The 25701-nt window shown below is 40.1% G+C and overlaps 1 protein-coding gene across 1 annotated transcript in view; it reads right to left on the bottom strand.

Annotated features, from left to right (window-relative positions):
* Positions 1–25289, bottom strand: part of cdk14 (cyclin dependent kinase 14) — a 226944-nt gene extending 201655 nt beyond the window's left edge. Inside the window, exons 1-2 of the mRNA XM_075464712.1 lie at positions 24765–25289; positions 11295–11326 (exon numbers count right to left, since the gene is read on the bottom strand). Coding sequence (XP_075320827.1) covers positions 11295–11326; positions 24765–24858 — 126 coding nt within the window. The 5' untranslated portion in view covers positions 24859–25289. The remainder of the gene's footprint in view (positions 1–11294; positions 11327–24764) is intronic.
* Between the last annotated feature and the right edge of the window lie 412 nt (positions 25290–25701).

Here is a 25701-nt window from a genome sequence, read left to right as displayed (position 1 = left end):
AGGTATACACATACATGTATATGTAGCGTTATTGGGTATTTATATACGTATTAAATATAAGGATTTATGAGATGTTCTTACAGTCTCAAATAAACCTTACCTCGAATTCAGGGCACCACCTACCTAGGTTTTAACTTAATTTAAGTCACAGTCAGGTAGGAAAACTGTTCAAAATCTTACGATCCTGGTATGTTAAATTAATCTTTCAATTAATAATCAGTCTCATATCTCGCTACTTTCGTGAAGTTCTCGTTTGGTTGGACAGACATTACGTAAAGAAAGCATACGACACAATCTGTGATTATAACATATATATAGATATATGAACTATTTATTAAAATGATATGACCAAAACATGAACCTTTAAAACAAACAGGAGATGCATTGAATATGGGTGATTATATAAAACACTTAGTGAATGGAAAATAAAATATGGGGAATGGGGAGATACTGGATGTATTCAAATAGTTTGGGTTGGCTGACTATTTGACGCTAAAAACTGACATTTCGGATTAATTTATCATTCTGTGAAAGCCTCGAGACATCCATCAAACCCACTTTAAGGTGAAAACGGGTCGGTCTTACTGTGCTGAAGTTCTGCTTAGTCAGCTCGGAACATGGCAGCGGCCACGCGGGGTCCCAGGGGATTTCTCTTCCGCTCTCTGGGCCTTCCTGGCTGTGGTGGCTGACCTTTTTGCTTCTCAGTTGGTTCTTTCACTGGGAAACGGGAACGATGGTGCCGAGGGCTGTGGTTAGATGATCGAATCTTCTGAGTGTCAGTGGGTCCGTTGCTTCTCTGATGAAGTGAACTTAAGTTCACAGAAGATTAATAAAAGGTTGCTTGGAGTTGGCTTCTTGGTAGGAAAAGGTGATGATGGCGTGAAACAGCGGAGGTTAGGACGTGCGACGTAGAAGGACGTGGATGGCGAGGGACGAACAAAAACACGTAAAACGTGCATCTTCAGAGTATTTCAATCTGTTTCTTTGTTCGGGTCTTCCTCGTCTTTCTTTGGGTCCTGCTCCGTCCTTCTTCTTCCTCCCCTCCGTCGTCTTCTCCACGGCTCATACTCTCATCTTTCCGTGCTCTTCAAATCTCTCTGAGCAACTCATCTGATCAATTCTCCATTGTTCTTCTCTGACCTGTTCTCTCCTCTGCTCTCTGTGTCAAAATCTGAGCGTGCTTCTGGAAAACAACAAGAGAAAGTTTTTCGCGGGCTCTGGGTTTTGATTCTCGGAGGCGGAGCATGACGACTTAGAATGACTACTCTTTAGCCAATGAAATGCCTGAACTGTGGTTACGTCTGCCTGTGTGTCTGTGTAAGGCGATCAGCCTTTATGTGGGGATTTCTGGATGAGACAAAGAAATTCTACTCCGTCTCATAGAACATTTGTCTCTGTGATTCTGAAAACACCACAACTTGTTAAGATATGCAGATTAAAGATATAACATAGACTTGTGATATAAAGACATCAAAATAACACACATGATAAAGACAATTATGACTTCAAAATTCAGATGGATATCTATAAAATCGTGACATATGAATAGTGAACCACACAATGTTAATTTTCTGTGTTAACAATGGGGATACCAAACAAATACCAAATAGATACCGAAGGGACATCGTTAGAAGTTAATAGTTGCATATATCTTGTCCATTTTACTGAGTCCTCTGGGATTTAAATGTTCAACTAATCAACACTGCAGACCACTAGGGGGCAATGTGGTTCCATCAGGCAGGTTGGGCATTTTCCAACAAGTTTGTTTCTTCGTCAATATTTAAGCCAGAATCGTACAAATTGTCTCTATATGCGTCTTGTGATCAAGCTGGAAACCTGAAAGAAATTGTATACGGTTATCAAACACATTTAATATAGTTTTAAGATTCGACTAAAAGTGAGTCTTATGAAGTCTTCTCAGTTCGTATGTAGCCATCTGGTCGGTTTGCTGGTGAAAAGGGGTGTTAAAGTGTCAACTTTCGAGTTATGGTCCAGATAAGATAGTAAGTGTCCCACTTTTCCAAGAGTGAGTTCTTTGTTCGTTAGAGTCTATCCCAATTTTTATTGCAAGCGTCTGTTGCGAGTTCGACTCCCCAAAAGCTCTTAAGAGGGTAGAAGGTTAACGTAAATTAGGCAGTTTCTGTCTCTTTTTCCTTTGTGGAAAGAAAATGAAGATCTGGTTTGTATCCACATACGTAAACATCCCCCACAGGAATGTTGGTTTTGTCAAAGTTTGAAAACTCTTAATCCACACGGCACTGTGACTGCTACATATACATACATACTTACATGTATAATAAACACTGGTGTTGCATTTTAAGATGTAATATCCCCAAAGGAGACCTAAGGTCTTCTGAGTGATAATGAAGTTGCTTGTTTCCTCCTTGACATGTAATTTACCCAACTGACATAGATGCAAATTATTGCTAGCTAGTGGGTGGGCAGCATTTGAGAGAGCTGCTCTTTCCAGCTTGACCATTACCTTTCATGTAATTGGAGAACAAATGTAACTAAAATGCAGAAATCTTTAGGTTGGTTTAATGTAAGAAATAGGCTTTTGTCTCTACTTGTGGTTTTTAATCAAGAATGTCATAATTACAAAATCACCACTGATAATATACAGAAAGTTGTTTTAGCTCACTGGTTCATACTCATTCAACAAGACATGCAGTTGGAGGCTGTTTCACCTTACCTAGATCCAAGACAACAATGCAACGTTCAGTTATGTATAGGGCAATGCATCAATGGAACTTACTGCCTCAGAACATTACTCAGTTAAATATTCATGCCTTTAAAATACAAATCAAAAATTATTACATGAATATCAACTTTATGTAATGCAGCTGTTGTTTTTTTCTTCTTTCTTTTCTCCTTTTTTCTTGTGCTGTCTCTCTCTCTTACGTTATTTATGTTTTGTATCCTTTAGCGATAATTTATGAGGAAAACACTTATGTATTGTTTGTGTTATTTCTTTTCCCTTGTATCTTTGTTTTATCCTTTATGTATGTAGTAGGTTGTTAATTGTGAATTGGAAGGACCCTAGGAATATTATCATCTATGTCATGTTTACCGCCACTCTGTGTGGCTGATATTTGTATCTGTAAATGATTAATTGGAAGGACCCCAGGAAGAATAGCTGCTGCTAAAAGCAAAAGCTAATGGGGATCTAATAAAAAGAAACAGACAAACCATGTCGTTGGTAAAGGCCCTGTCACACTGTTGCGTATGAGAGAAGCGTATGAGTTGCGTATGAAAATTAATCATACGCACGAAAAGTCCTTGAAAATAAAGAATGACTAGCGTATGAGTAGCATATGAACTGCGCATGCCCAGCGTACGTTTCAACGCGCCTATTGAGAATGAGGAGTCACGTGACTCCGGTCGGCCAGTCGGCCATGTTGGCAGAAGACGCTATTGGTTGCCAGGGGCAACGCCATTAACTCAGCAGCCTTTCCACATTGCTCCATTATTGCAGTAGACGACGCGCTATCAACATCTCTCGAGACATTCATCTCGATCATGCCTCCCAAGAAGCAATCGTCGTTTGCCCGGGCCCTGGGCCGAGGAAAAGGCAAAAAAACACAAGAATCATTCTCACCCAAACCTGCTGAAATGCCTGATGCACCTGCGGCTGATGAGTTACATACTTCTGAGCGATCAAGATCCCCAACTCCTCCTCCTGACCGCTCCCGTGAATCGTCGCCGAGGCTATAAATACGCTAGCTGTACGGTACACCTTCATGCCAACATATGGCAATTTATGTCCAGCGTTCTCGACCTATCAGTAACGTACCTATATCGTACCTCTAGCGTATTCAGCGTATGCCTAGCGAATGCTTAGCGTATTAACCATACGCACAAAAGTTTTGAGCATGTTCAAAAATTTATTTCTGCCTCAGCGTATGCCAACGTATGCCAACGTATGCCAGCGTATGCCAGCGTATGCCAGCGTGCTTGAAACGTATACAACCTATGCCTAACGTTCCCCTGGCGTATGTCAGCGTATACCAGCGTATGAGTGATAATTTTCATACGCTAGTGCCATACGCAACAGTGTGACAGGGCCATAACTGTTAAACACCGTTAATCTAAGAAATGTATCCGTTGTAGGGTCGCTCTCTTGGTGAATACTTGGGTGGGTGACAAATTTGGGTATTTCAAAGAAGAGTTTGAGTTTGGTTACATTCAGTTCTGAGGACTTTAGGTGTCCAAATAAAATGTTTCCAAAATGTTGATCTACCTTTTCTAGAAGAAAAAGGTATAAATATCAAAGTTGACATGTCCACCCTCAATGTTGAAGTCCAACCAAGTTCTACCAATTTTCAACCAACGCAATTCTCTTTTCCTAACTTAAGAAAATGAATGTAGTCTTAATAAAAAAAAATGTTTCTGATTCTGATTCATTGGGCAAGCCCAATCCACAAAGGCCCTAGATTGGTCAGAGTTGTTTGGGAAGCATGCAGTCACAATCAAGTGGGTGTTCATAAAGATATGGCTGATCACCTTCTTGTTCCTATAACATCAGTACTGATGTTTTGTCAAAGTGGCTCAGAGATACACAGAAGTTGTACTTTGGCATTTATTTATTCAACTCCAAATTTCAAACTTATAGTAAATTATCCATAAAGTAGACAATCGCCAATATTTTTGTGCTGAACTTAGTATTAAATACTAATACTGATGAAATGGACATGTCTAAATTAAAGGCTTCTAAAAGGGATATGAACAGTCAGCTATTACTACAACTATTACTGGAACTTATACTGGTCCATACTAGCTCATTAAAAAAGGCAGTATGGACCCATCTTATCAGTCAAGCAATTTAGGCTGCCCTTGAGCAGCAACTTGCAGTCAACAAACCAATATGCAATGTTCCCACGTGCCTCTTCCATTTCTGGCCTCCTAAAAAAAAAAAAAAAAAAAAAAAAAAAAATAGTTTTTCTTTTTTCTCCTCCCACATCTGGATCATCATGAAAGGTAATATCTTGCTTGACATTTCAGACTGGCATTCTTTTGGCCTGCTGCAAGGTAAGCAGTAAGGAAGAAACACAAAGGAAGGTTGTTTTTTGTCCAGCAGAGGTTTGTTTGGGTTTATCAATTTTCCCAACAAATTTTAAACTGCCTAATTAATGCAGAATTCATGTAACAGAGTGAAGACGAATATCTTTTCTTTGTTAGGTTAAACATTGTGTTCCTGACATACCAACCTAGAAGAATGAGGGGGTTAAATTTATCAAGATGACAAGACTATAAAGGAGCTTATTTAGTTATTTTGCAAAATATAGACCCTCTACACCTGCCTGTGACCTTGAATAGGATACAGAAGGTGTGGAAAATGATTGAATGAATGAAAGGTATACTACCAAAAGATCCTCCTAAACTTCACAAGTTGGAACTTTAACTGTCATTCCGAAAAAAACTGAATTAAGTCTGTGCAGAGGAAAATGCCTTTGGGCAAATACTAGAGTTACTTTACAGGACATTCACTTATCTGAAACCAAGCATTCAGAGCTTGAACATTAGTGATTTGCTGCAGCTCACCTTGATATTGCTTTTTCCACCAAACAAGTTCAAACCCAGTGTTCCTACATCCATCCATCCATTTTCTATACCCGCTTAATCCAATTTAGCACGGGAGGTGCTGGAGCCTATCCCAGCTGTCACCGGCTGATAGGTCCCAATGCCTTTTCTCCTCCTCCCCAGTTATCTCAAGTATGCTTTGACTCAACACGTCATTGAATTCATAATAAGGTTTCCATCTTCAACCATGCAGCACATTAAAGCTTATAGATCTTCAAACAAGAAGTTCAGAAATTTTTTCTGAAATAACAATTAGAACCTTTACATGAATTAAGAAAGATATTGTACTAGTCAGACTAAATTAGTCAAAATCAAAATTTTTAAAGTCAGACTAACACACCCAGAAAATGTAATTGGAAATTAAATTACTCCCATCCATAGACTCCATCTATCCATTCCCATACCAAGTTTCAATCCACATGTAAGTACAAAAAAGAAGCCGATTAAAAACAGTGACCACGAGAGATGGTGTGCCTCTTATTAAAAAAAAAAGTAACAGTAACGTGCAAAACATGAGAAACACTGACAAGAAATAATTTTCAGAGGGACATTTGTTTCTGAGGCCAAGAGATAACTTACTTTTTCCAAAAATAATATTTTACATCCATTAATACCACTGTTCTATTATACGACTGTTGAATTAGTTATGCTAAATGACAGCTCATTCTTCCTGTCCTTTTAGTATTTCATCTTCATCCAACCATTTCCAAGAGGTGTACTTATCTGTGTACATGACTGATCAAAACCCTGGTTACATATCTAACAATGAGTGAAAACAACAGGACCACCACTGCACCTTCACACAACCCCCTCAAAAAAGCCCAACTCCCAGGGGATGAGCACTACTTGAGAGGCAGGTACAAGGTCTCAGGCGAATGTTGGCTGCAGGGCATTAATGCTTCTCAAAGGTCAAATATTCTTTACATTAGTTTGTTATAGTGTTTTTTGGTTTGATGCATATTAGGTGAATATTTGCTGGAGGTTTAGATTTCTAGGTCAGTGACAGCCACACATTTTTTTCAGATCTGAAAGTAGTGGAGCAAAAAACTGTTTGACAGTTTTAAACAATTCACTACACGCTTCAGGGGGTTATTATGTCTGGTTTAACATCTCAGTCAGAAATACCTGTGATTTTACAGATGGGCCTGTAATGCCTCTTTCTCCCCTCCATCAATACCGACTGACTGGCATGGAGAAGACAGTTCTTTTTGGAAGAACATTGAAGGACTCCACAAGGTTTACTCCCTCTCAGTCCACAGCACACACATGCCACAACAGCCGTATCTTCAGAATACTTCTGTATGGCAGGACTCCGAGTTGTACATGAAGTCCGATGTGTACAGGGTGAAAAGAAAAGGAGCTAAAACAGTACCCTGTGGAGCCCCAGTACTGCATTCCAGTGTTCCAGAAACACATTTCCCCATTCTGACATACTATGGTCTGGCAAACAAATAGTCTATAATCCACAATGTCGGGGGGGGGGGGTCATACCCATACCTAGCAGCTTGTCTTTCAGTATGGGAGGCTGTATGGTGTTGAAGGCACTGGAGAACTCAAAGTACATGATTCTCACATATGAACCAGGCACATCCAGATAAGCATATGCCCAATGCAACATGTACAGAATCGCATCTTCCACTCCTATGTGTTTCTGGTAGGCAAACTGGAGGGGGTCAAGAGCCTCAGCAACCTGCAATCTCATGCGACGAACAAGGAGTCTCTCCAAGGTCTTCATCTGTAACAAGGGTTAATTTGGCTCGTTTATAATTCCACAAAATTATTGTTTTTAAGCTGACATTTATACGATTAGTCAGGTGGAACTTTTGTTTTCTTTTTCTGTTTCTGTCCATTCTTTTATGGGGGAGCAACACCCGCTACAAAAGACACGGTCCCGCCTAAACTCTTCCTCTTTTTTCTGATGTTCGGTGAGGAAAGGTGAGCCCCCATTTTGTCTTTTATTTTTGGCATTTTCTTTTGTCAGGTATGCTTTATGTTTTACTTATTTGTGCTAATGTTTGCGTCATTGTAATCGTGGCGCTCTTTTTTCTGATGTTCGGTGTGGAAAGGAGAGGAAAGGTAAGGAAAGGTTGAGGAAAATAAAGACCTTCGAAAGAGTAGCGGTGTGGTCTCCATTCTTACAAGCTTTAACACAACGCAGAGATTTGGTACCGGTAACACATGATACGAGATGTTTCAGCTCTACCAGTATGAGACAAGAAGTTTTCCACAGCAACGGGACTTTTTACATCTAAAGGCTAATATTGAAGAGCCTCTGAAGAGGAACTGCTACTTGAATAGCACAACATTTTAGCCTAGAAATCTAGACGCCCCTAGCAGCCGCAAATGGAATTTGCTCCGGGGCTAGTCTAGTCACTTGTGGTCGTTTTGCAACGTTCCAAATCAAAACTTGATCGAGCCAATCAAATCGTGAGGAGCGGGGTCGGAGGCCGGGCTACCTATTGACGACAGAGGTGCGACGTTTCAGTGTGTAGTTCCAGAGAGAGGTAAAAAAAAAAAAAAAAAAAAGTTCCATTAGCTAGCTCTCTTTAGCTTTATAGGGAAACGAAGTAAACTTACATCTGAGAGCAATCCCCAGTCAATTGCGAGCATGATGTACCGAAGACAGCGGGCCGATCTTCGACTCAGAGCTGACAAAACTCTCCGGTAGGGAATTTGAACGGTCAAATTCCGTTAACGGGACGAGAGTAGTCAAAACGACAAAACCGGAAGTGCGTTGCTCACTGCGGCTAGCTTTAGCAGCGCCGAATTCGTGGGAACAAAATTGTAAATAGCCGATATTTTGTCAGATTTTCAATTGCGAGCATGATGTACCGAAGACACCGGGCCGATCTTCGTCTCAGAGCTGACAAAACTCTCCGGTAAGGCATTTGAACGGTCAAATTCCGTTAACGGGACGAGAGTAGTCAAAACGGCAAACCGGAAGTGCGTTGCTCACTGCGGCTAGCTTTAGCAGCGCCAAATTCGTGGGAACAAAATTGTAAATAGCCAGTATTTTGTCAGATTTTCAACACCTTGGGGATCTAAACGACTACTTTCTCGCCTGAAAATGTTTCAACTGTTGCTAAAGTTTACAGAGTTTAGAGCTTAAGAGAAATCAGCTTTTCAGGCCATAGACTACAAACAACAATGTAAATTCTGTCGCGTTGACTACGTAAAACTTCTTCATCGCTCTGATTGGTTGTTGCGCCATCCTATTGCGTGGCGTTGAACTTGACAGACAGCCGTTTATCCCGCCCACACTGCTATCCAGCGTCACTAGACCCATGTACAGCTTTTTGCTGTACGGGTCTGGCTTGCTAGGCTAACAACATTTAGTTTTCCTCCAGCTTTGCATCCACGGAACAGCTTTCTTAGCCAAGTCGGAATTGGATGTTTAATTCTGCGTCCTATCCTTGACAGTGCCAACAGTTCCTCTCTTGTGCACACTGCTCTACTGTAGCAGTTCACATTGTCAAAAAATAAAACGAAATGTAAATAAAAAGCAGATCACTAAAAATGTTTAGATTAAAACTAAAATGACATCAAATTAAATGAATGACGCACAAAATTCAGAGAATTGCTGCCGATAAGGCATAGCAACAACAACAAAAAAGTGGATCACACAACTTAGTGTGGAAGGAAAATTTTAGTGTTTCATATTTTTCTTTGGCATGAAGATCAGAGGAGATGGGGATCAAACCAATAACCACTAAATAGTGCATAACCTCCTGTAACTTCTGAGCCAACCCTTATAGAATAAAATAAAATAATCAGACAGTTCTTACTGTAGCCAAGGAATTTTTTTAAGACAATATCATAAGCGACAATGAGAAATCGTGACACCCCATTTTAAAGCTTCTCCCTTTTTAATTGTTTTTGTTTTGGATGATTGCTTTAAGGTCCAGTGCATCATGTGTTGACCGTAGAGGTTGTAGTAAAGCAGTTTTACCACAAGTTGAAATCACTGCACAGCTCTGCACTGTTTCTTAGGGTTTGTTAAGTTCTCTTAAATATCGGATCGGCCTCATAACTCTGACTGTCTGGGGCTGTTATGATCAGTATTTGATCAGTGCACTAAGTTTTAATAAAAAAAGGTCACCATCTGTAAGGCAGAAAATGTGTTGACATCAAAACTGTTGAAGGAAAGCTGTAAGAGCCTCTGCCTCTCCTCATGTATGTCTGTATGAATGTACTGCGATTTAATGATAACAGACACCAGTAACAAACCAGCATTGTCTTTTTCGGACACACACCCTCACACACAATGTATTAATGCCTGCACATTCACAATGACACAAGCCAAATTCCCACTAGTTCACATAATCTGGCTGCTGGCTGTCATGTTGGAGGACAGGAAGGAGTCTTTCCCCACTCAGATTCTCAACATTCTTCTTTTGCAGCAAGGACCATTTATAGCAAATCGTCCAAGCTAAGTCCCACGGCACGGACTTCCAGAATGGTCTGCTTCACCATAAAAGTACAAGGACATTCGCTTTATGTTATCCAAATATTCTCAGGAAACTTTACAAACAGCCCAACAGTCAAATATATGTGATGAGCCTTTGCCAAGAAAAGTAAAAGCTTTAAGTGGGATATAAATATCTGAGAAAGCAGAAAATGTCAGAACATAAAGACAGAAAACAAGATCATTGTGTCAAGCCTGACGATAACAAAAAAACTGAATGATATTTTATCTTGTACACTTTATCAGATCTCAGCTACTCTGTCACATAGAATAAATAAAGGAGACAACAAAGCAACGACTGCAGCACCAATATGTATGGAACATCAATAAAAAGCATCCTGTTGTCTTATCACTTATTTATTAAATCAATGCCACAGCAGACAATGCACTGGACCTGAAGCAGATGCATGCTGAGCAGTGTAGTGAAACCGTCACTGTTGCGTTAGGTAAAAAAGAGCAGCCAGGCATGATTCCCCTGTACAAACAAAACATCCCAGTACTCTGAGACCCACTGACACAGCAAACTGAAGGACAATAAGAGAGAAATCAATATGTTACACAGGCCGGGTCAAATAATATAAAACTCTTATAAAACTAACCACAAAACCAGAAGTATCTAAGGTTGGCTAAAATAACACAATACAGAGACCTCACATGTACCAGCCAGACAGTAGATCAGTGGTACAGCATGATCCAAATGAGTCAAGAAAGTTGGCACCTTTCTCATGTATAACCAAATTACAACAATACAATATACTAATAATAAAGCTATTAACCTTTATTAAGCTAATTTCAACTACAGCAAATGAGCTATAATATTGTGGACATAAAAAAAAGAAATACTGTTAATACTACAATATTTAACTGCTGATAATTTCCTCCACCCACAAACAGCGTTCTGTCCATTTAATTCAAATTAAAAACGGATCAGACAAACTTTCCAATTAACAAAAATTTACAAGAATTGAAAATATGAGACCTGGGTATTCACATCGAGAGAACGTCTGGTTGGGGTCTCACTTGGCAGACCAAAGAACCCTGTGATGGTGACTGAAAACGAGGGATGTCTCTGAGATGAGAGCTCAACACACACATATATTACACACCAGGATCCACACAAAGACTGCAGTACAGTTCTTTCTGAAAACATTTTGAAAAATATTCTTTGTGAAGATACAGGTCTGCAGTCTGGCCCTAAAACTGGGCCAGTGGTGACACAGCCCCCCAGAATGTATTGTTCTTAACCTACCTCATCAAAGCTGCTGTCCTCCTTCTTGAAAGCTGCAAAAAAAAAAAAAGAGAGAAAGGAACAGAAACTTTAGTCACCGTCTGTACTGATGGGTTTTGAAGAATAAGCAAAAGAAAAGATGCACCACAGAACCTTCTTACTGGGGTGAAATTTGTCAGCAAATCCTTGTGTGCTAATTAAAGCAGCTCAGGCTGAGATTAAAGAGATTGAAGAGTTCCTGGAGACAGCTCACTTTTCTAAAGAAATGTATAACAATCTAACATTGAGCATGTTTTCATGTTTCATGACTTGGAGCAGACTACCATCTCCTCCATAAACCAGTGCAGCCACCTCATTAATGTAACTATTATTGTGGATATACACATATCTGAGCTCACTGCACTTATCTCTGCAATTGTTTTGCATTTGCTTTTTAATGAAGCAGTATGAACACAATGACAAACTCACTGGGTTCCCCTTGCCAACATCAAGCAACATTACTGCATCATTTTAATCTTTATGAGAGAGTACAAGAAACTTTGTATGCTGCATAACTGTATCTGCAGCCCTGAATGACCCTCGCAGCAAAAGGAATTTGAGGGAGAGTATTATTAATAGCTAAATTAAGATTTTGTCTCAGCAATTTCCTCATCATCATGACTGTGTGTGGTCCAGTGAAAGAGGTGGTACAGATGGCTCCAGTAGAATGTGCTCAGGTTGGTGGGGGGGCTGCCTAGAAAGAAAATTACTTATTTATGTCAGAGTGAGTGTTGTCAGAATTTATTGAGAATTTCTGTTTTCCGCATTCACTGATTTTTTTCGCACCAATGCTGTTATATTATGAGGTTATTTTTATTAAAGGAGCAGTGTGTCAAATTTTCTAAACTGTGCAGGAGAAACTACAATGTAGCCCATATGTACAGTTCTCTCTTAAGCCAGGCTTTTTTCCATTCTGGCCTACGGTAGAAAAAGAGCACTGAATTGTAACAATCTCCTTTGTTGTCCCAAGATGCAAACTACTATCTCTAAATTCACAAAATTACAATTATTCCAATTTACACAATAATACACAATTCTATATGGATGGAAATATATAAATATCATGCTGCTTTTCTAGAAGCATCTTTATATTACACTGAAACATTAAATGATCTTAATGACACAACATTGATAGGCTATGAATTTAAAAAACATGTCCTCACTAAGCTGCCACCGTTTCCCTTTGCTACCTCAAACTAACTGAACAGCACTGTGTGCTTTCAAATAGTCCGTTGTCACAGAATAGGCAATGCATTCCAAAAAAAAAAGTGTCCTTGAGGCCTAAAATCTGTGTATAAATTCCTACAGCACACTGATCAGATGGAGTCAGTCTAAACCATCATGACTTGGGCGAAAAAGGCATTTACTTCCTGTACGCTGATATCTTGTTTTGTTTGTTTTTTGGGGGGCAAATGCCTTCTACAGTCAAGATTTTATGACGCTGGAACATTCATGTGTGGAATGGGAAGAACAGGGTTTTTGAATTGCGGTGACAGATTTGTGCTCTCTGGTCTGTCAGAAAGTCCTGAAATCTCTTTGATAGAGGCAAAATATTGCTGGAGCTAACTTTCTTAACAATAATTTCACTGCTACATAATTCTATAGATCTCCAGTTGGCAAACAGCTTTGAGAGTAGAGCAGTTGACGTGAGCTGCTTTGCCTGCACATTAAGATGAATACAACTATAAGATCAGCTGGGGAGTTAAATCCAAATTAGAACAACAATGTGCAATCAAAGTTATGTTAATGCCATAGTCTGGGTCCCATCTTTTCAGCAAGGAAATCCCTCCAAAAGATTCCATCCACCACTCTTTCTTCATGATCTTAAAAAGACATTCAACTCACTCTCGTTAGGCCCAAACCTGAAATCACTTTACGAAGGATGAGAAACCCTGGATCAGTCTGTTAGGCGTAGCCCATGTCAAGCTTTTTCTGCGAAAATATCCACAAAGCATTACATTATATTGCTTTAGTTAGACGTGATTATAATTCTGTCCACTGGGACTTGTTGGATCAACAGTGCTACAAGGACATATATACGATAAAGCTGTTACAGCATCTGTGGAGCTGAGGGAGTAGCTGATCGATGCTCAGATGTGTTGATGTGGATGAGAGGAAAGAGAGCCAATAAGTGGATAGCATCAACACAGCAGAAAAGTCTATGCCTATCTCTCTTCCTCCTGCAACATTGACCCAAACTCATTCCTGTTTATTAATGACCTTATCAGCTGCATCCCATTACTTTTCTCAACAGTCTTTCAAAAGGCCACCTTACCCAGTAAAGGTCTTAACAAGGCCCTCTGTATGTGTGTGAGAAACACAAATATCAGATATGACCGGTTCACCTTTTATATGCAGTGATGTGTGTGCGAACAGAGCCCTGTTTTCTGAGTCAGGTGAGATTGTTTGAGCAGGATTATTGGTAGAGCCCTCACAAAGTGTTCCCTTGAATAAAGAATTTATGCACTTATTCTAAATACACTTTTTTGTTACCAAAGGTATATTTAAATTTGTAAAGCACTCTGAAGTAAAAAGGGAAGGTTACCTCAGGCTGCTGAGGTCCACTATTTAGATTTCACTGCAGCCATTAATTTCAAAGTATAAGAGCCCTGTGTCATCCCTCCTCACAAGGATTTAAGAAGAATTAGTGTTAGTAGAGAAGAAGAGGGCACGGTGCCCAAGAGAGAGAGCTTGACACTATACAACTTAATGAAAGTGGAGATCATATATATATATATATATATATATATATATGTATGTGTGTGTATGTATGTGTGTATAAATGTAGGAAAACCTTTACCCTAACCCTTTCTTGCCCATTTGGTTTTGTTACAAATATGTATTAGGGGTGAAAAAAAATAATCAATTCTGCGATGCATCGAGATTCTCTCTAGAATAATTCCGTCTCGATGTAGATAAGTTAATAATCGGAATTTTAAAAATTAAATAAGTCCTTGTGCTGCAACATTCTGGTCACCTGCTGAGCTCTCCAGAAAACTCTCCTTTCTGCCTGCCGCTTCTCTGCCAACACGCATACGCATCAAACACATTTGCGAGTTGTTTACATCCAAAGTTTAGTGGCGATAAAATGCGGAGTCTGCAGTGATGCGGGCTCTGCACCGGCCCGTCGTGGTGAAGAAGGAGCTGAGCCAGAAGGCAAAGCTCTCGATTTACCGGTCAATCTATGTTCCTACCCTCACCTATGGTCACGAGCTGTGGGTAGTGACCGAAAGAACGAGATCGCGAATCAAGGGAGTAACTTTGATTTTGACATTGGTGGGGACATAAACGTGCAGTTGTTTTTTTTTTTTTCTTTTTCATTACCAATCATAAGTTAATGGCATCCAGATGCTATATGTTAACGAGCCATCCTAATTTTTAGGGAGTTGGTCTTTAAATCACAGGGTTGCAAGCTCAAATCCCACGATTAGGCTACCTCTGTTTACACCTGAAGTGACCTTCAGCAAAACAACTAACCCAACAATTCTCCAGAGACTGTAACCAATAACGTGTTCTTATAAGTCGCTTTGGATAAAAAAAAAGTCAGCTAAGTGTTATGCAATGTAACTCATATAATGCAGGGTATCTGCACATGTTTTAATCAACAAATTTAATGACTTTTAAGACCTTGTTAAGACCTCTAAGAATAAAAATTAAGACCATTACCACGGCAAAAATATATATAAAAACTACACTCTAGGCTGTTCGGTGTTGAAAAAAAGTCCAGTGTGAAATGTGTGCTTCAGTGATACTGATTCAGTGTGTCAACATGATCGCATAAGATTTGAACGCACAAGGGAACACCACACACTACAGGACAATCGTGCCCAATTGTCACACATCTGCGAAGGAGCGTGTTTTCGCTGCCATTTGCCTGTCTGTCTGTCTGAGGCTCTGAGCAAAATAAATCCATAATTGAACCTAATTTTCGAGTTATGTCTACTGTGCTTTTACAACTAGCAAAACGATTTTACTACCCAAGTTAACTTAAACCAGAACTTTGGACAACTCACGTGAAGCACAGACTATGGACAGTGACTTTGCATTGCATAAACCACACGACAAAATCTAATTTCCTTCGGGATTAATAAAGTATCTCCAATCTAATCAAATAAATAAAAACGAACACAGACCGCTCATACAGTCAATGGCACGTAGCCTACCCATAGAAAAAAATACACACTCTCACACACATCATACAACCTGATTATCGACTGCTAACAACCATGATCAGTAACCTACACAAACCCAGACACATAATGGCTCGGCGGCCAGCAATCGCAGGGTGTCTGGGCTCTCCCTTAGAGATAGGGTGAGAACCTCGGTCATCCGGGAGGGGCTCGGAGTAGAACCGCTGCTCCTTCGCATCGAGAGGAGTCAGATGAGGTGGCTCTGGCATCTGGTTAGGATGCCTCCTGGACGCCTCCCTGGTGAGGTGTTCCGGGAACGTCCCACTGGGAGGAGGCCCCGGGGAAGACCCAGGACACGTTGGAGAGACTATGTTTCTCGGCTGGCCTGGGAACGCCTCGGGGTCCCCCCAGAAGAGCTGGAGGAAGTGCCCGGGGACAGGGACGTCTGGGTTTCTCTGCTCAAGCTGCTGCCCCCGCGACCCGATCCCCGGAGCAGCGGAAGATAATGGATGGATGAAAATGGCTGCGAGCGACAAACTTATACGGTCTGCACCAGCTTCTTTAAAAGCTGCGATATGCCAGCATTTTGGGTTCTATGAGGTCGAAATTAAATACATCGGAAATACAACCAATCTGCGAGACCACATTTCTCGATACCACTCAGAGTTGGGGGAGAAGCGACCCGTTCCTGATTGCAGCCAGAGGACGATTGAGCAGGCAGTGGCACAGCTGACACCGAACGCGGATAGGGCCGAACGGATTACTAAATCCATTGCGAAATTTATTGCAATGGATTTAAAACCATACTCTGTTGGGAGATGGTGCATACTCTGGAGCAAAGGTACAAGATACCTTGTCTGCGATATTTCACCAACACTGCAATCCCTACACTCTACGCTGAAACCAAATGATACTTTGACGAGCGCTGGAAGAGTGGCTATGACATGCATCGCATGGACATCAATTGCCACGGTGTCCTACGTTACCATAACCGCGCATTTCATCAACAATGATTGGCAGCTAGTGTCACTTGTGCTCCAAACACGAGCAATGTACGGGAGTCACAAGAGCGCAAATGTGGCTGACTTGTTGAAGAGGGTAGCAGATGAATGGCATCTGAATGACAAAGACTTAGTTTTGGTCACAGACAATGCTTCTAATATGGTCGTTGCTGCCCAACGTTGAGAATTTCTGCATGTGAGATGTTACGGCCACACCTTAAATCTGGCCTGTCAATGAGCCCTCAAGTTGCCTGCTATGTCCAAGCTCCTGGCGAGGATTAGACGCATAGTCTCGTTTTTCCACCACAGCAACATTGACACATACCAGCTGGAGGAGAAGCAGAAGCTCCTTGGTCTGCCGCGTCACAAACTGATAGCAGATGTCAGCCCAAGGTGGAACAGTGCGTATGAGATGGTGAATCGTTTTTTGGAACAGCAGCCTGCTAACTGCGCCGCTTTACTCTCTCCCCAGGTGAGGAAAGGAGAAGCGGATCTCTGTACTCGCACTCAGTGGGGTTACATGGCACTGTAAAAATCGGATTAAGGGCTAAATTACAATAAAACAGTTATTAAATTCATGTATGCACCTTAATCTGACAAGAAATTGGATCGGATCGGGTTACTCGCGATCGGATTAAAACCCCGAGATAACTCGGTTGAAAGTAACACTAAACGGGCTTGTAGATGGTGAAGCACGAGGTGAATTGGACTTTGGATATTCGACAGACATTCGCAAGCCACTCCAACATTTCAAGTGCCCCCATATTGCAGACTTTACAGTAAACACACGTAGAGGACGACTGCAGCGTGTACCAACTTCCTGTTTTCAAAATAAAAATGTGGGATATTTAAAGCAGATATAAGCTACGATAAGTTATTGAAAATTATAAAGAGATGTAAAAACAAGAGGTGTATCTCATGCAGCCAGTGTAGTTACATAATGCCACACTGATTTGGAGTCAATTGATCACGTGACCTGGGAGCTATTGAGCAAAAATGCTAATATTTACATGTAAAAATTGTAAACAGATGTAAAAACAAGAGGTGTATCTCATGCAGCCTGTGTAGTTACATAATCCCACACTGAATTGGAGTCAATTGATCATGTGACCTGGGAGCTATTGAGCAAAAATGTACATATAAAAATTAATAAAAAATTATGAACAGATGTAAAATGTAACAACAGGAGGTGTATCTCATGCAGCTAGTGTAGTTACATAATTCCAGAGAGAGGAGGAAGAGGGGCCGACTGACAGAGATGAGGGATGGTGAAACAAAAGCCCACAACAATATATTTTTTTTCTGCGAGACTATGGCAGACCCAAACGAGACTTAATTTGGAAACACTGCAACTTAAATTTATATTCTACCTATTTATTTATTTAGTGTGAGAGCTAGCAAGGTGTCACAATCATGTTGTTTGTGTATTATTTACATTTTTACTATGATCATTCTTCTGTGCGTTTTTCGTTTGCCATCTATATTCTATATGACTTTTTTCTCAGTGTTGCATTTGACACTGTGGATTACAGTATACTACTGAACCTCTGTTTAACCTATATATGCTGCCTTTGAGTCAAATTCTTCAGAATTCTAATGTCAACTATCATAGTTATGCAGATGACACACAGATATATCTCGCACAGTCTCCACAAGACTGCAGTCAAATAGAGTCATTGTGTCACTGTTTAGAGCAAGTCAAAAATTGGATTAACCAAAATTGTCTTCAGATAAATAAAGAAAAAAGTTCTATCAAAGGGTTGCCATCAAATCTGTCACCAAATCAGCCTTTTATCAACTTAAAAACATATCCACAATTAAGGGTTTTATGTCCCAAACTGATCAGGAGAAGCCGATTCATGCCTTCATCTCCAATAGACTCGACTACTGTAATGGTCTTCTGACTGGACTCCCCCAAAAAAGCTTGAGTTTTAACCAGAACAAAGAAATCAGATCATATCACCCGAGTTCTTAAGACCTTACGTTGGCTCCCAGTCAGCTACAGAATAGATTTTAAGTAGGGATGCACCGATACTGGTATCGGGCCGATACTATTCTAACATACTCGTACTTGTTAAAGTTAACCGATACCATGAACCGATACCATGAAGACCAATCAAGTCCTGGTGTGCAATATACAACTACACAAAAATATATATTTTTTATTTTCTATATCAGTACTTTGTATGTACTCGTTTCATAATGCAGAGGAAAACTCTTTTCATAAAAAGAATTAAAAAAAAAAATAATAATCCTCAGAGAACCCATATTTCGCTGTTAACGCAGTTGCGCAGGTGGGAATTATGAGACTGTGACACAACAAAGGCTGAAGGACAACATGAAAACAGAGAAAGAGGGAAAATGTAGCGCTTTCTGGTGCGAAGCAAACCACCAACCACCAGTGCAGAGACTGCTGACAACCCACCACTGATAGAAAAGAGGAAAAAAAAAAAAAAAAAAAAAAAAAAAAAACTGTTGACAGTATCATGAAAGTTACCCGTCTTATGGCTTCAGTTGGACAGGGGGTATCAGCAATCCTCAGCCCGAGTGCTTCCTGTCGGGAGAAGTTAGCTAATGCTAACTGAACTGCTAGTTAGCTAATGCTTCTGCATCAGAGTACCCAAACATCTCCCACCACGCGATTGAGCAACTTCTTCCTTTCCTCACTACTTACCTGTGTGAGTTGGCGTTCTCTACTCTGGTTCACATGAAGAACAACAGGAGGTCACGGCTCTCTGTTGAACAAGACTTGCGAGTGGCCCTCTGCTCAGTGCCACAGAGGATTAAAGAAATCTGCGCGCCCCGACAGGCACATGTATCTCACTAATTTGTAAGTAGGAAAAATATTTACAATAGCACATATTTCACTGATTGCTGAAATGTTGCAATGATAAATTGTAGTTTAGGACCATGGACAAAGTAGCTTCCTTGCATTAACAGTTCTCTGCGCTAAATTTCTGCGTTCTGAGTTTCCTTTGCCTCATTTTTAATTTTGTGACCCGTCTGGTTTAAATGAGTGTGTTGCTGCTTTGATGAAGCCTAATTTGATAAAGTTTCAAATTAATTTTTGAAATATTTCGTTAATAAATATATCATGAGTAATAGTTGTCTTGTCACATTGTATTTGGCATTAGTAAATAGTTATGCACATTTACAGATATTTTACATGATATGAGTGATAACACACGTGTTATAAAGACTATTTTGCACAATAGGTGTTTCTTGAGATTTTTACTTGTCCTTTGGTGTGCCTTGGGCACAAAAAGTTTGGGAACCACTGGGCTAGTGAGACCAAAACCTGTCTTCCAATTCATTACATTTTTTTTGTGGTAGAAGTATCGGCATCGGTAAGTACTCAGATCCAAGTATCGGTATCGTATCGGTTTGAAAAAAAGTGGTATTGCTGCATCCCTAATTTTAAGTTCTGCTACTGGTCTACAAATCACTCAATGGTTTGGGTCCAGAATACATGAATGACATGCTAGCAGAGTATAAACCCAGCAGAGCTCTGAGATCTGCTGACTCAGGTCAGATAGTGGAGCCCAGAGTTCAGACCAGACATGGTGAAACAGCATTTTGCTGTTATGCTGCACACAACTGGAACAAACTACCAGCAGAACTGAAATCAGCCCCAACTGTAAGCACTTTTACATCCAGGTTAAAAACGTTTCTCTTTTCATGTGCTTATAGCTGAGCTCTTGTTAAGAATTTTAAATTTGATCCATTTTCATTGTTTCTATTTTAAATGTTTTGTCTTTATGTAAAGCACATTGAGTTTCCTTGGTATGAAATGCGCAATACAAATAAAAATGCCTTGCCTTACAATTTCTTATGCAAGTCAAACATTGATATGTGCTATTAGTTTTCTTATTTTAGAAATTTTTTATGATGTTCTTTTTTTATTCAAGTGTTTACAATGTAAGTGAATGGAAGGAAATTTCATACATACTAAACATACGGTACACATACTGTATATACATTTACATCTACATAGTACATTGATACAGTAGTACATAGGCCTACGTTAAGCACATCGATACAGTGCATGTGCAAAACACATACTGTACATACGTAAAGCATATCCACAGTCTTTTTTTCGCACATAGCCTATATGTGTTATAAGGACACATTGTTTACTATTGACAATGCCAAACTTCTTGTACTTTAAAAGGTTACTTAATGTGAAAGTCTTTGTAGATGTAAAGGCGTTTTTTGCTGAAATACTACATATTGTCATACTGCTTGTACTTATAATTTGGAAATGGCAGCAACAGCTACCAACTCACAGCTAACGGACACATTTTACAGAGGAAATGCATTTTTTGTTTACTCAATAATTGTCTTGTAGCAGAAGCATATTGCTAGCATGCCAGAAAAATAAAGTTGTCGATATCACGATACCAACTTATCACGTTATAGCTTAAAACCAACTTATAACTTGAAATTAAGAAAGAATTTTTTTTGTAAAATTAAACTTGTTTCATCATAAGCAAAAAAATTGTTTTCATTGTAGATCAGACAGAAGAACAGGCAAAGAAAAGCCATGGAAAGGGAAAGACAGATGGTAAGAAAGACGAAGAGGAGGAGAGTTGCACTGGAGACACAGCAGCAGAAGAAGGTGACAGTTCAGTGGATGATGAAGGTGCACAGGATGAGAGATGGACAGACGAAAAAAGTTTTTATAACAAAAATTAAATAAAAAACTGGGACAAAATAAAACAAAAACATGACATGAATAAACTCAGCTCTCCGTGGACAGACGCATTATATCATGAGTTTTTTAAATGGAACCCATGTTGCACACTGGTATTTAAATACCAGCATGTTAAAAAAAAAAGTCAGAATAGCCACAAAAAGAAAAATGCACTTTTGATGTGTGTGCAGCTGTCTACCTGTTCTCTAAAAGAAAAAAGCCAAAAATCAACAGATACAAAAATAAGTTTAAGTGATTCGCAAAGGTACAGTTATACACAGAAAAAAAAAAAATCAAAGGAGATTTCGACCAGCAAAGTACCTGCCAAGAGGAAAAATAGCAAAAGCTATCACCAAAGGTGTCAGCAATTTCTATTTCTACCTTGATCACACAGACAGTGTTGTCCAGATAATACCAGATCAAAACAAGAAAGTTCTGTATTATGCTCTAGTTTTGCCCGGCATGGGCAAGGACAGCCCTCCCCTACCTGTTTTCAAACAAAACTAAAAAACAAATAGCTCAGGTTGAGACAGATCATAGCTGGGCTATTATTAACACTGTACTTATTGCATTCAACAAAGAACATGTTTCTGTCTACCTTGACAGAGCATACGAAATCAGAATGGGACAAACCAAAGAAATTCCAACATTTACAGTGCTTCAGCTTTGCTCTGCCCACATTTTGAAGGCTGTATTACAAGCATTGGTGATGAAAACCACAGACAAAGGAACAAAAGAATATGCCTTATACACCTTTGCTTACCTTCTAAACTGCACTAGCATGAAGACGACTGTGGAGGTTTTTTATCACGTGTGTCCCTTTTGATTCAGAGGAGGACACAGAAGTGGTGAACCAGAGCAAAACATATCTTCATGTGTGTGTTTTGGAAAACAAGGGCCTTAAGGTGGAATAAAGTGACCAAATAATGGAAGGTGAGAAGGTCATTATAGACAAAACTGCAAACATCATTATTGGAAAGTCGCTTTTCAACTCCAAAGGGACCAAGTAGAATGTGATGTCCTTTCTGATAATGCTGTTGGCACAAAAAAACAGTACCACTGTCCTGGTGTTATCAATGTGCTACTTAAAAACTACATGGTGATCTTTCCTTTATGGAGTGGTTTGCTTCTTTGGGATCTGTCACGGCACATGAAGACAAAACTTAAAATAAGTGATAGAGAGCCTAAAACAAGAGATACACGTTGAGCAACTGCCACGTTGAGCTGTGGTTTAGTTTAGTGAAGCATTCCATCCTGCAAAAGAAGAGATACTTGCGACCAGCTGTTTGTGTCCAAAATGTATGCCTCAATGCAGGGAAGATATACTGAGCACATCATGCAACAGAATCTTCCAGAGCAGATTTTGGACCAACGCAATACAAGGTTCAGGAAAGTCAGATGATGACCCTATTGAGAACTGGAACAAGAGAGATGGCTCTGCTGGACGGTCCGAGTCAAAATCAAACTACTTCAATCCACCAAAAAAAATAACTAAACCCAAGAGCAAGATGAAGACAGTAACAGTCAAACAGGATCACAGAGACAAAGACAGTGGAAAGGGGGGATTATGTCCCATTCATTCCAACAAGAAATTATTATTGCTGTAAGTACCTGCATTTGATATTGTTAAGATGGCAGATCAGCACATCTAAAAAAAGAATGGAGAAGGAGAGAAGAGATATGGCTCTTCACATCCCGAAGCCCTCAGGTAAAGGTTAATTAAGCATACAAATCAAAAAGAAGATAGATAGGAGGTATATATATAATTAAATAAATGTTTTCCTTTTTAGTCTTGATGATCAGAACTGCTGTGCTATGTGTGCCACCTTCAAGCCAGCAGGACCAGGAACTGCCATTGTACAATGGATGAGTAATTGAAAAACAGTTAAAGACATGTTAAATTGTTATATAACCATGAAAAAAATAAAAATAAATTGACGTGTCAAATAATAAAATATATAATTTGTTTTCAATTAAACAGATCCAATGTGATGACTGCGACCGGTGGTGCCATATTTCATGTCTGTCCATGGAAATAGAGGATGGCAAGGACAAAACCTGCAAATGTCCCTTGTGCCAATAGAAAAAAAACATGTTGTTACAATTAAATCATTTGGGCCCTACTAGTGTTGCATCATGTTATTCCACTGGCTGCATGAGATACACCTTATATTTTTACATTTTACATCTGTTCATAATTTTTATATGTAAATATTAGCATTTTTGCTCAATAGCTTCCAGGTCACGTGAAAATTTGGGAAAAATTAGTTTGGGATCATGTAACTACACTGGCTGCATGAGATACACCCCTTGTTTTTACATCTGTTTATAATTTCAATAACTTTAAACACAATAGCCTATCTCTGCTTTAACTGTCCGACATTTTTATTTTGAAAACAGGAAGTTAGTACACCTGCAGTCGTCCTCTACGTGCATTTACTGTAAAGTCTGCAATACACAATATAAGCCACTCCAACACTTGAAATGTTGGAGTGGCTTGCGAATGTCTGTTGAATATCCAACTTAAAACTAACATCACTGAAGTGACCCCCCCTCCAGGTTCAGGTTGTTCATCTTCCTGTTGATTTTTCTTTTTTGTGTTATAATAAAATGTTGGTCAGTCCAAACAAGCTATCCACTCATTTCTAACATTTTAGAAACCAAATGGCTCACAGAGGCATCTGTACAGAAATATTTTACAGATCAGAACAGTAGATAGTGTATATCATAAGATCAAATTTTAAGGCCGATATAAACAAGAGTTAATAAAACAAGGAAACTCCAGGGTTAAATCAAACAATGAGAAGTTAATTATATATTTAGAGCAGAAACTGGCTCTGCATTCGTTTTTCCTTTATTTTTAAATGCCCAGTCTTAAAACGATGCAAATTAAAATTGATCAAACAAAACAACTGATCTTCCCATAGGGTGTCAAAATCTTATGAATAATAACTAACATGTATATTTTTAAATTGTAGATAGGGCAAAAAAAAAAAAAAACTGAAACATTTTCAAATCCAAATTGTTTTAGCGTCTTTTCTAAGATTAGTAGACCTAAAACCAACAATTCCCTTACCAATCACTGTGTCCATCACTTAATTTGTAAAACATTAAAGTGTAGTGACATTCAGTTTACTGTGAGATTATAGTGAGAACCAGAAAATGGTCACAGTGGAAAAATAATGAATGGATCATTAGCACTCGGTTCATTTCCTACAGTTTGTGGTCCTCACAGTTTTCAGCTGTGAAAGAACAGTTTGAAAACTGCTGATCATGTTCTTGATTTTCATGTGAAAACAATGCATTGGTTTCGCAATATTGGGACTGCGCGTGATGTGTGCGGTGAAGATGTGTATCTACATGCTAAAATGTTGACGTTAGGGGAAAAAGTAAGACCTCTCCATCAGAACTGTGCAATCGAATACAAAATGTTGCAAACAGATGCAGCATTCTGAATTTATCCAGTCTCCACACAGAGCTGACTAAATTGTGCTGGACTGTGGGTTATCCATCCACGTTAACCCCACACGAGCAGACATCAGTAGCCCAAGGAGCAGCTGCTGCAGACATTTCACAACTCATTCTGCACAAAGGGCTGGAAAAGGGGAAAACGCAGCCCGTTACTCACCAATATTCCTGAAACTCTCAGACAGAGTTCGCCTCAACTTTTTCATCTTGCCGATTTTCTCCGCGGGCTCGGACGCTGGCATCAGGTCACACATTTCCCCGCTTTCAACCGACTTTCGCAGCAGCCTGGCTGTGGGTGGAAGTGGAGAAAGAGTCGCGGATGTTCAGCGAGCCCTGCGGGGCTACTTCAGCCCAGCTGCAGCGCGCTGGGAAACAGGAAACGGAGCCTCAGCGGTTTGCAGTCCTCTCATCAACGAGCAAGAACAAATACTTTCTTGCTATTTTTCGTCAGAAATACAACTACATCTCCATGAAAGGCAGGAATAAAACTCCACGATGAAGCTGAAGCCTCCCAGCTGAAGACGGTGCGTAATTCGATGCGCCGCGCTGCTGCACCTCTCTTCGGTTAGATCCTTCTAAGCATGAACAGCATGCTCGGACTTCTTTTTCCTCCGTGCCCCAGCTGCTCTTATCCTCACCGCAATCGAGATGTCATTTTTGGGATTCTCTCTCCGGTATCGACCCCGAGACCCGCCTTCCGGCGCGGGGATTGGAGGAGTCTGCGAGAACCGGGTTACTATTCGTCCCGAAGGCTGACCGTCAGAGCGCCGACACCGCCCTGCAATGTGTTGCAGGAGGAGGAATATTTCCATGGGCAGCCAGGTTGTTGAGACGGCGGCCCTTTGGCACATCAAGTCACTGGGCGCGGGACTCAGTCGCCCTCCACCGCCGCCTCACATGCGTGCGCGTGCACACCTCAGGTTTTGGTTGTATCACAGACGTATTCAATCTGTGTCCTCCCTGTTTTATTTGCTTGGGCTGGACAGTTATTTGATGGCAGCATTTCACAGTGTAGTCAGGTTCGGTCGCTGATTTACTGCGAGGAACAGATACGATTAAAGAGGGCTGTGGGATTAAAGCGTGCAGAGCTATCCAAA

The sequence above is a fragment of the Odontesthes bonariensis genome, chromosome 5, assembly GCF_027942865.1.
Source record: "Odontesthes bonariensis isolate fOdoBon6 chromosome 5, fOdoBon6.hap1, whole genome shotgun sequence".
Taxonomy (NCBI): Eukaryota; Metazoa; Chordata; class Actinopteri; order Atheriniformes; family Atherinopsidae; genus Odontesthes; species Odontesthes bonariensis.
The sequence above is the reverse complement of the archived record's forward strand: the minus strand, read 5'-3'. Positions and strand labels throughout refer to the sequence as shown.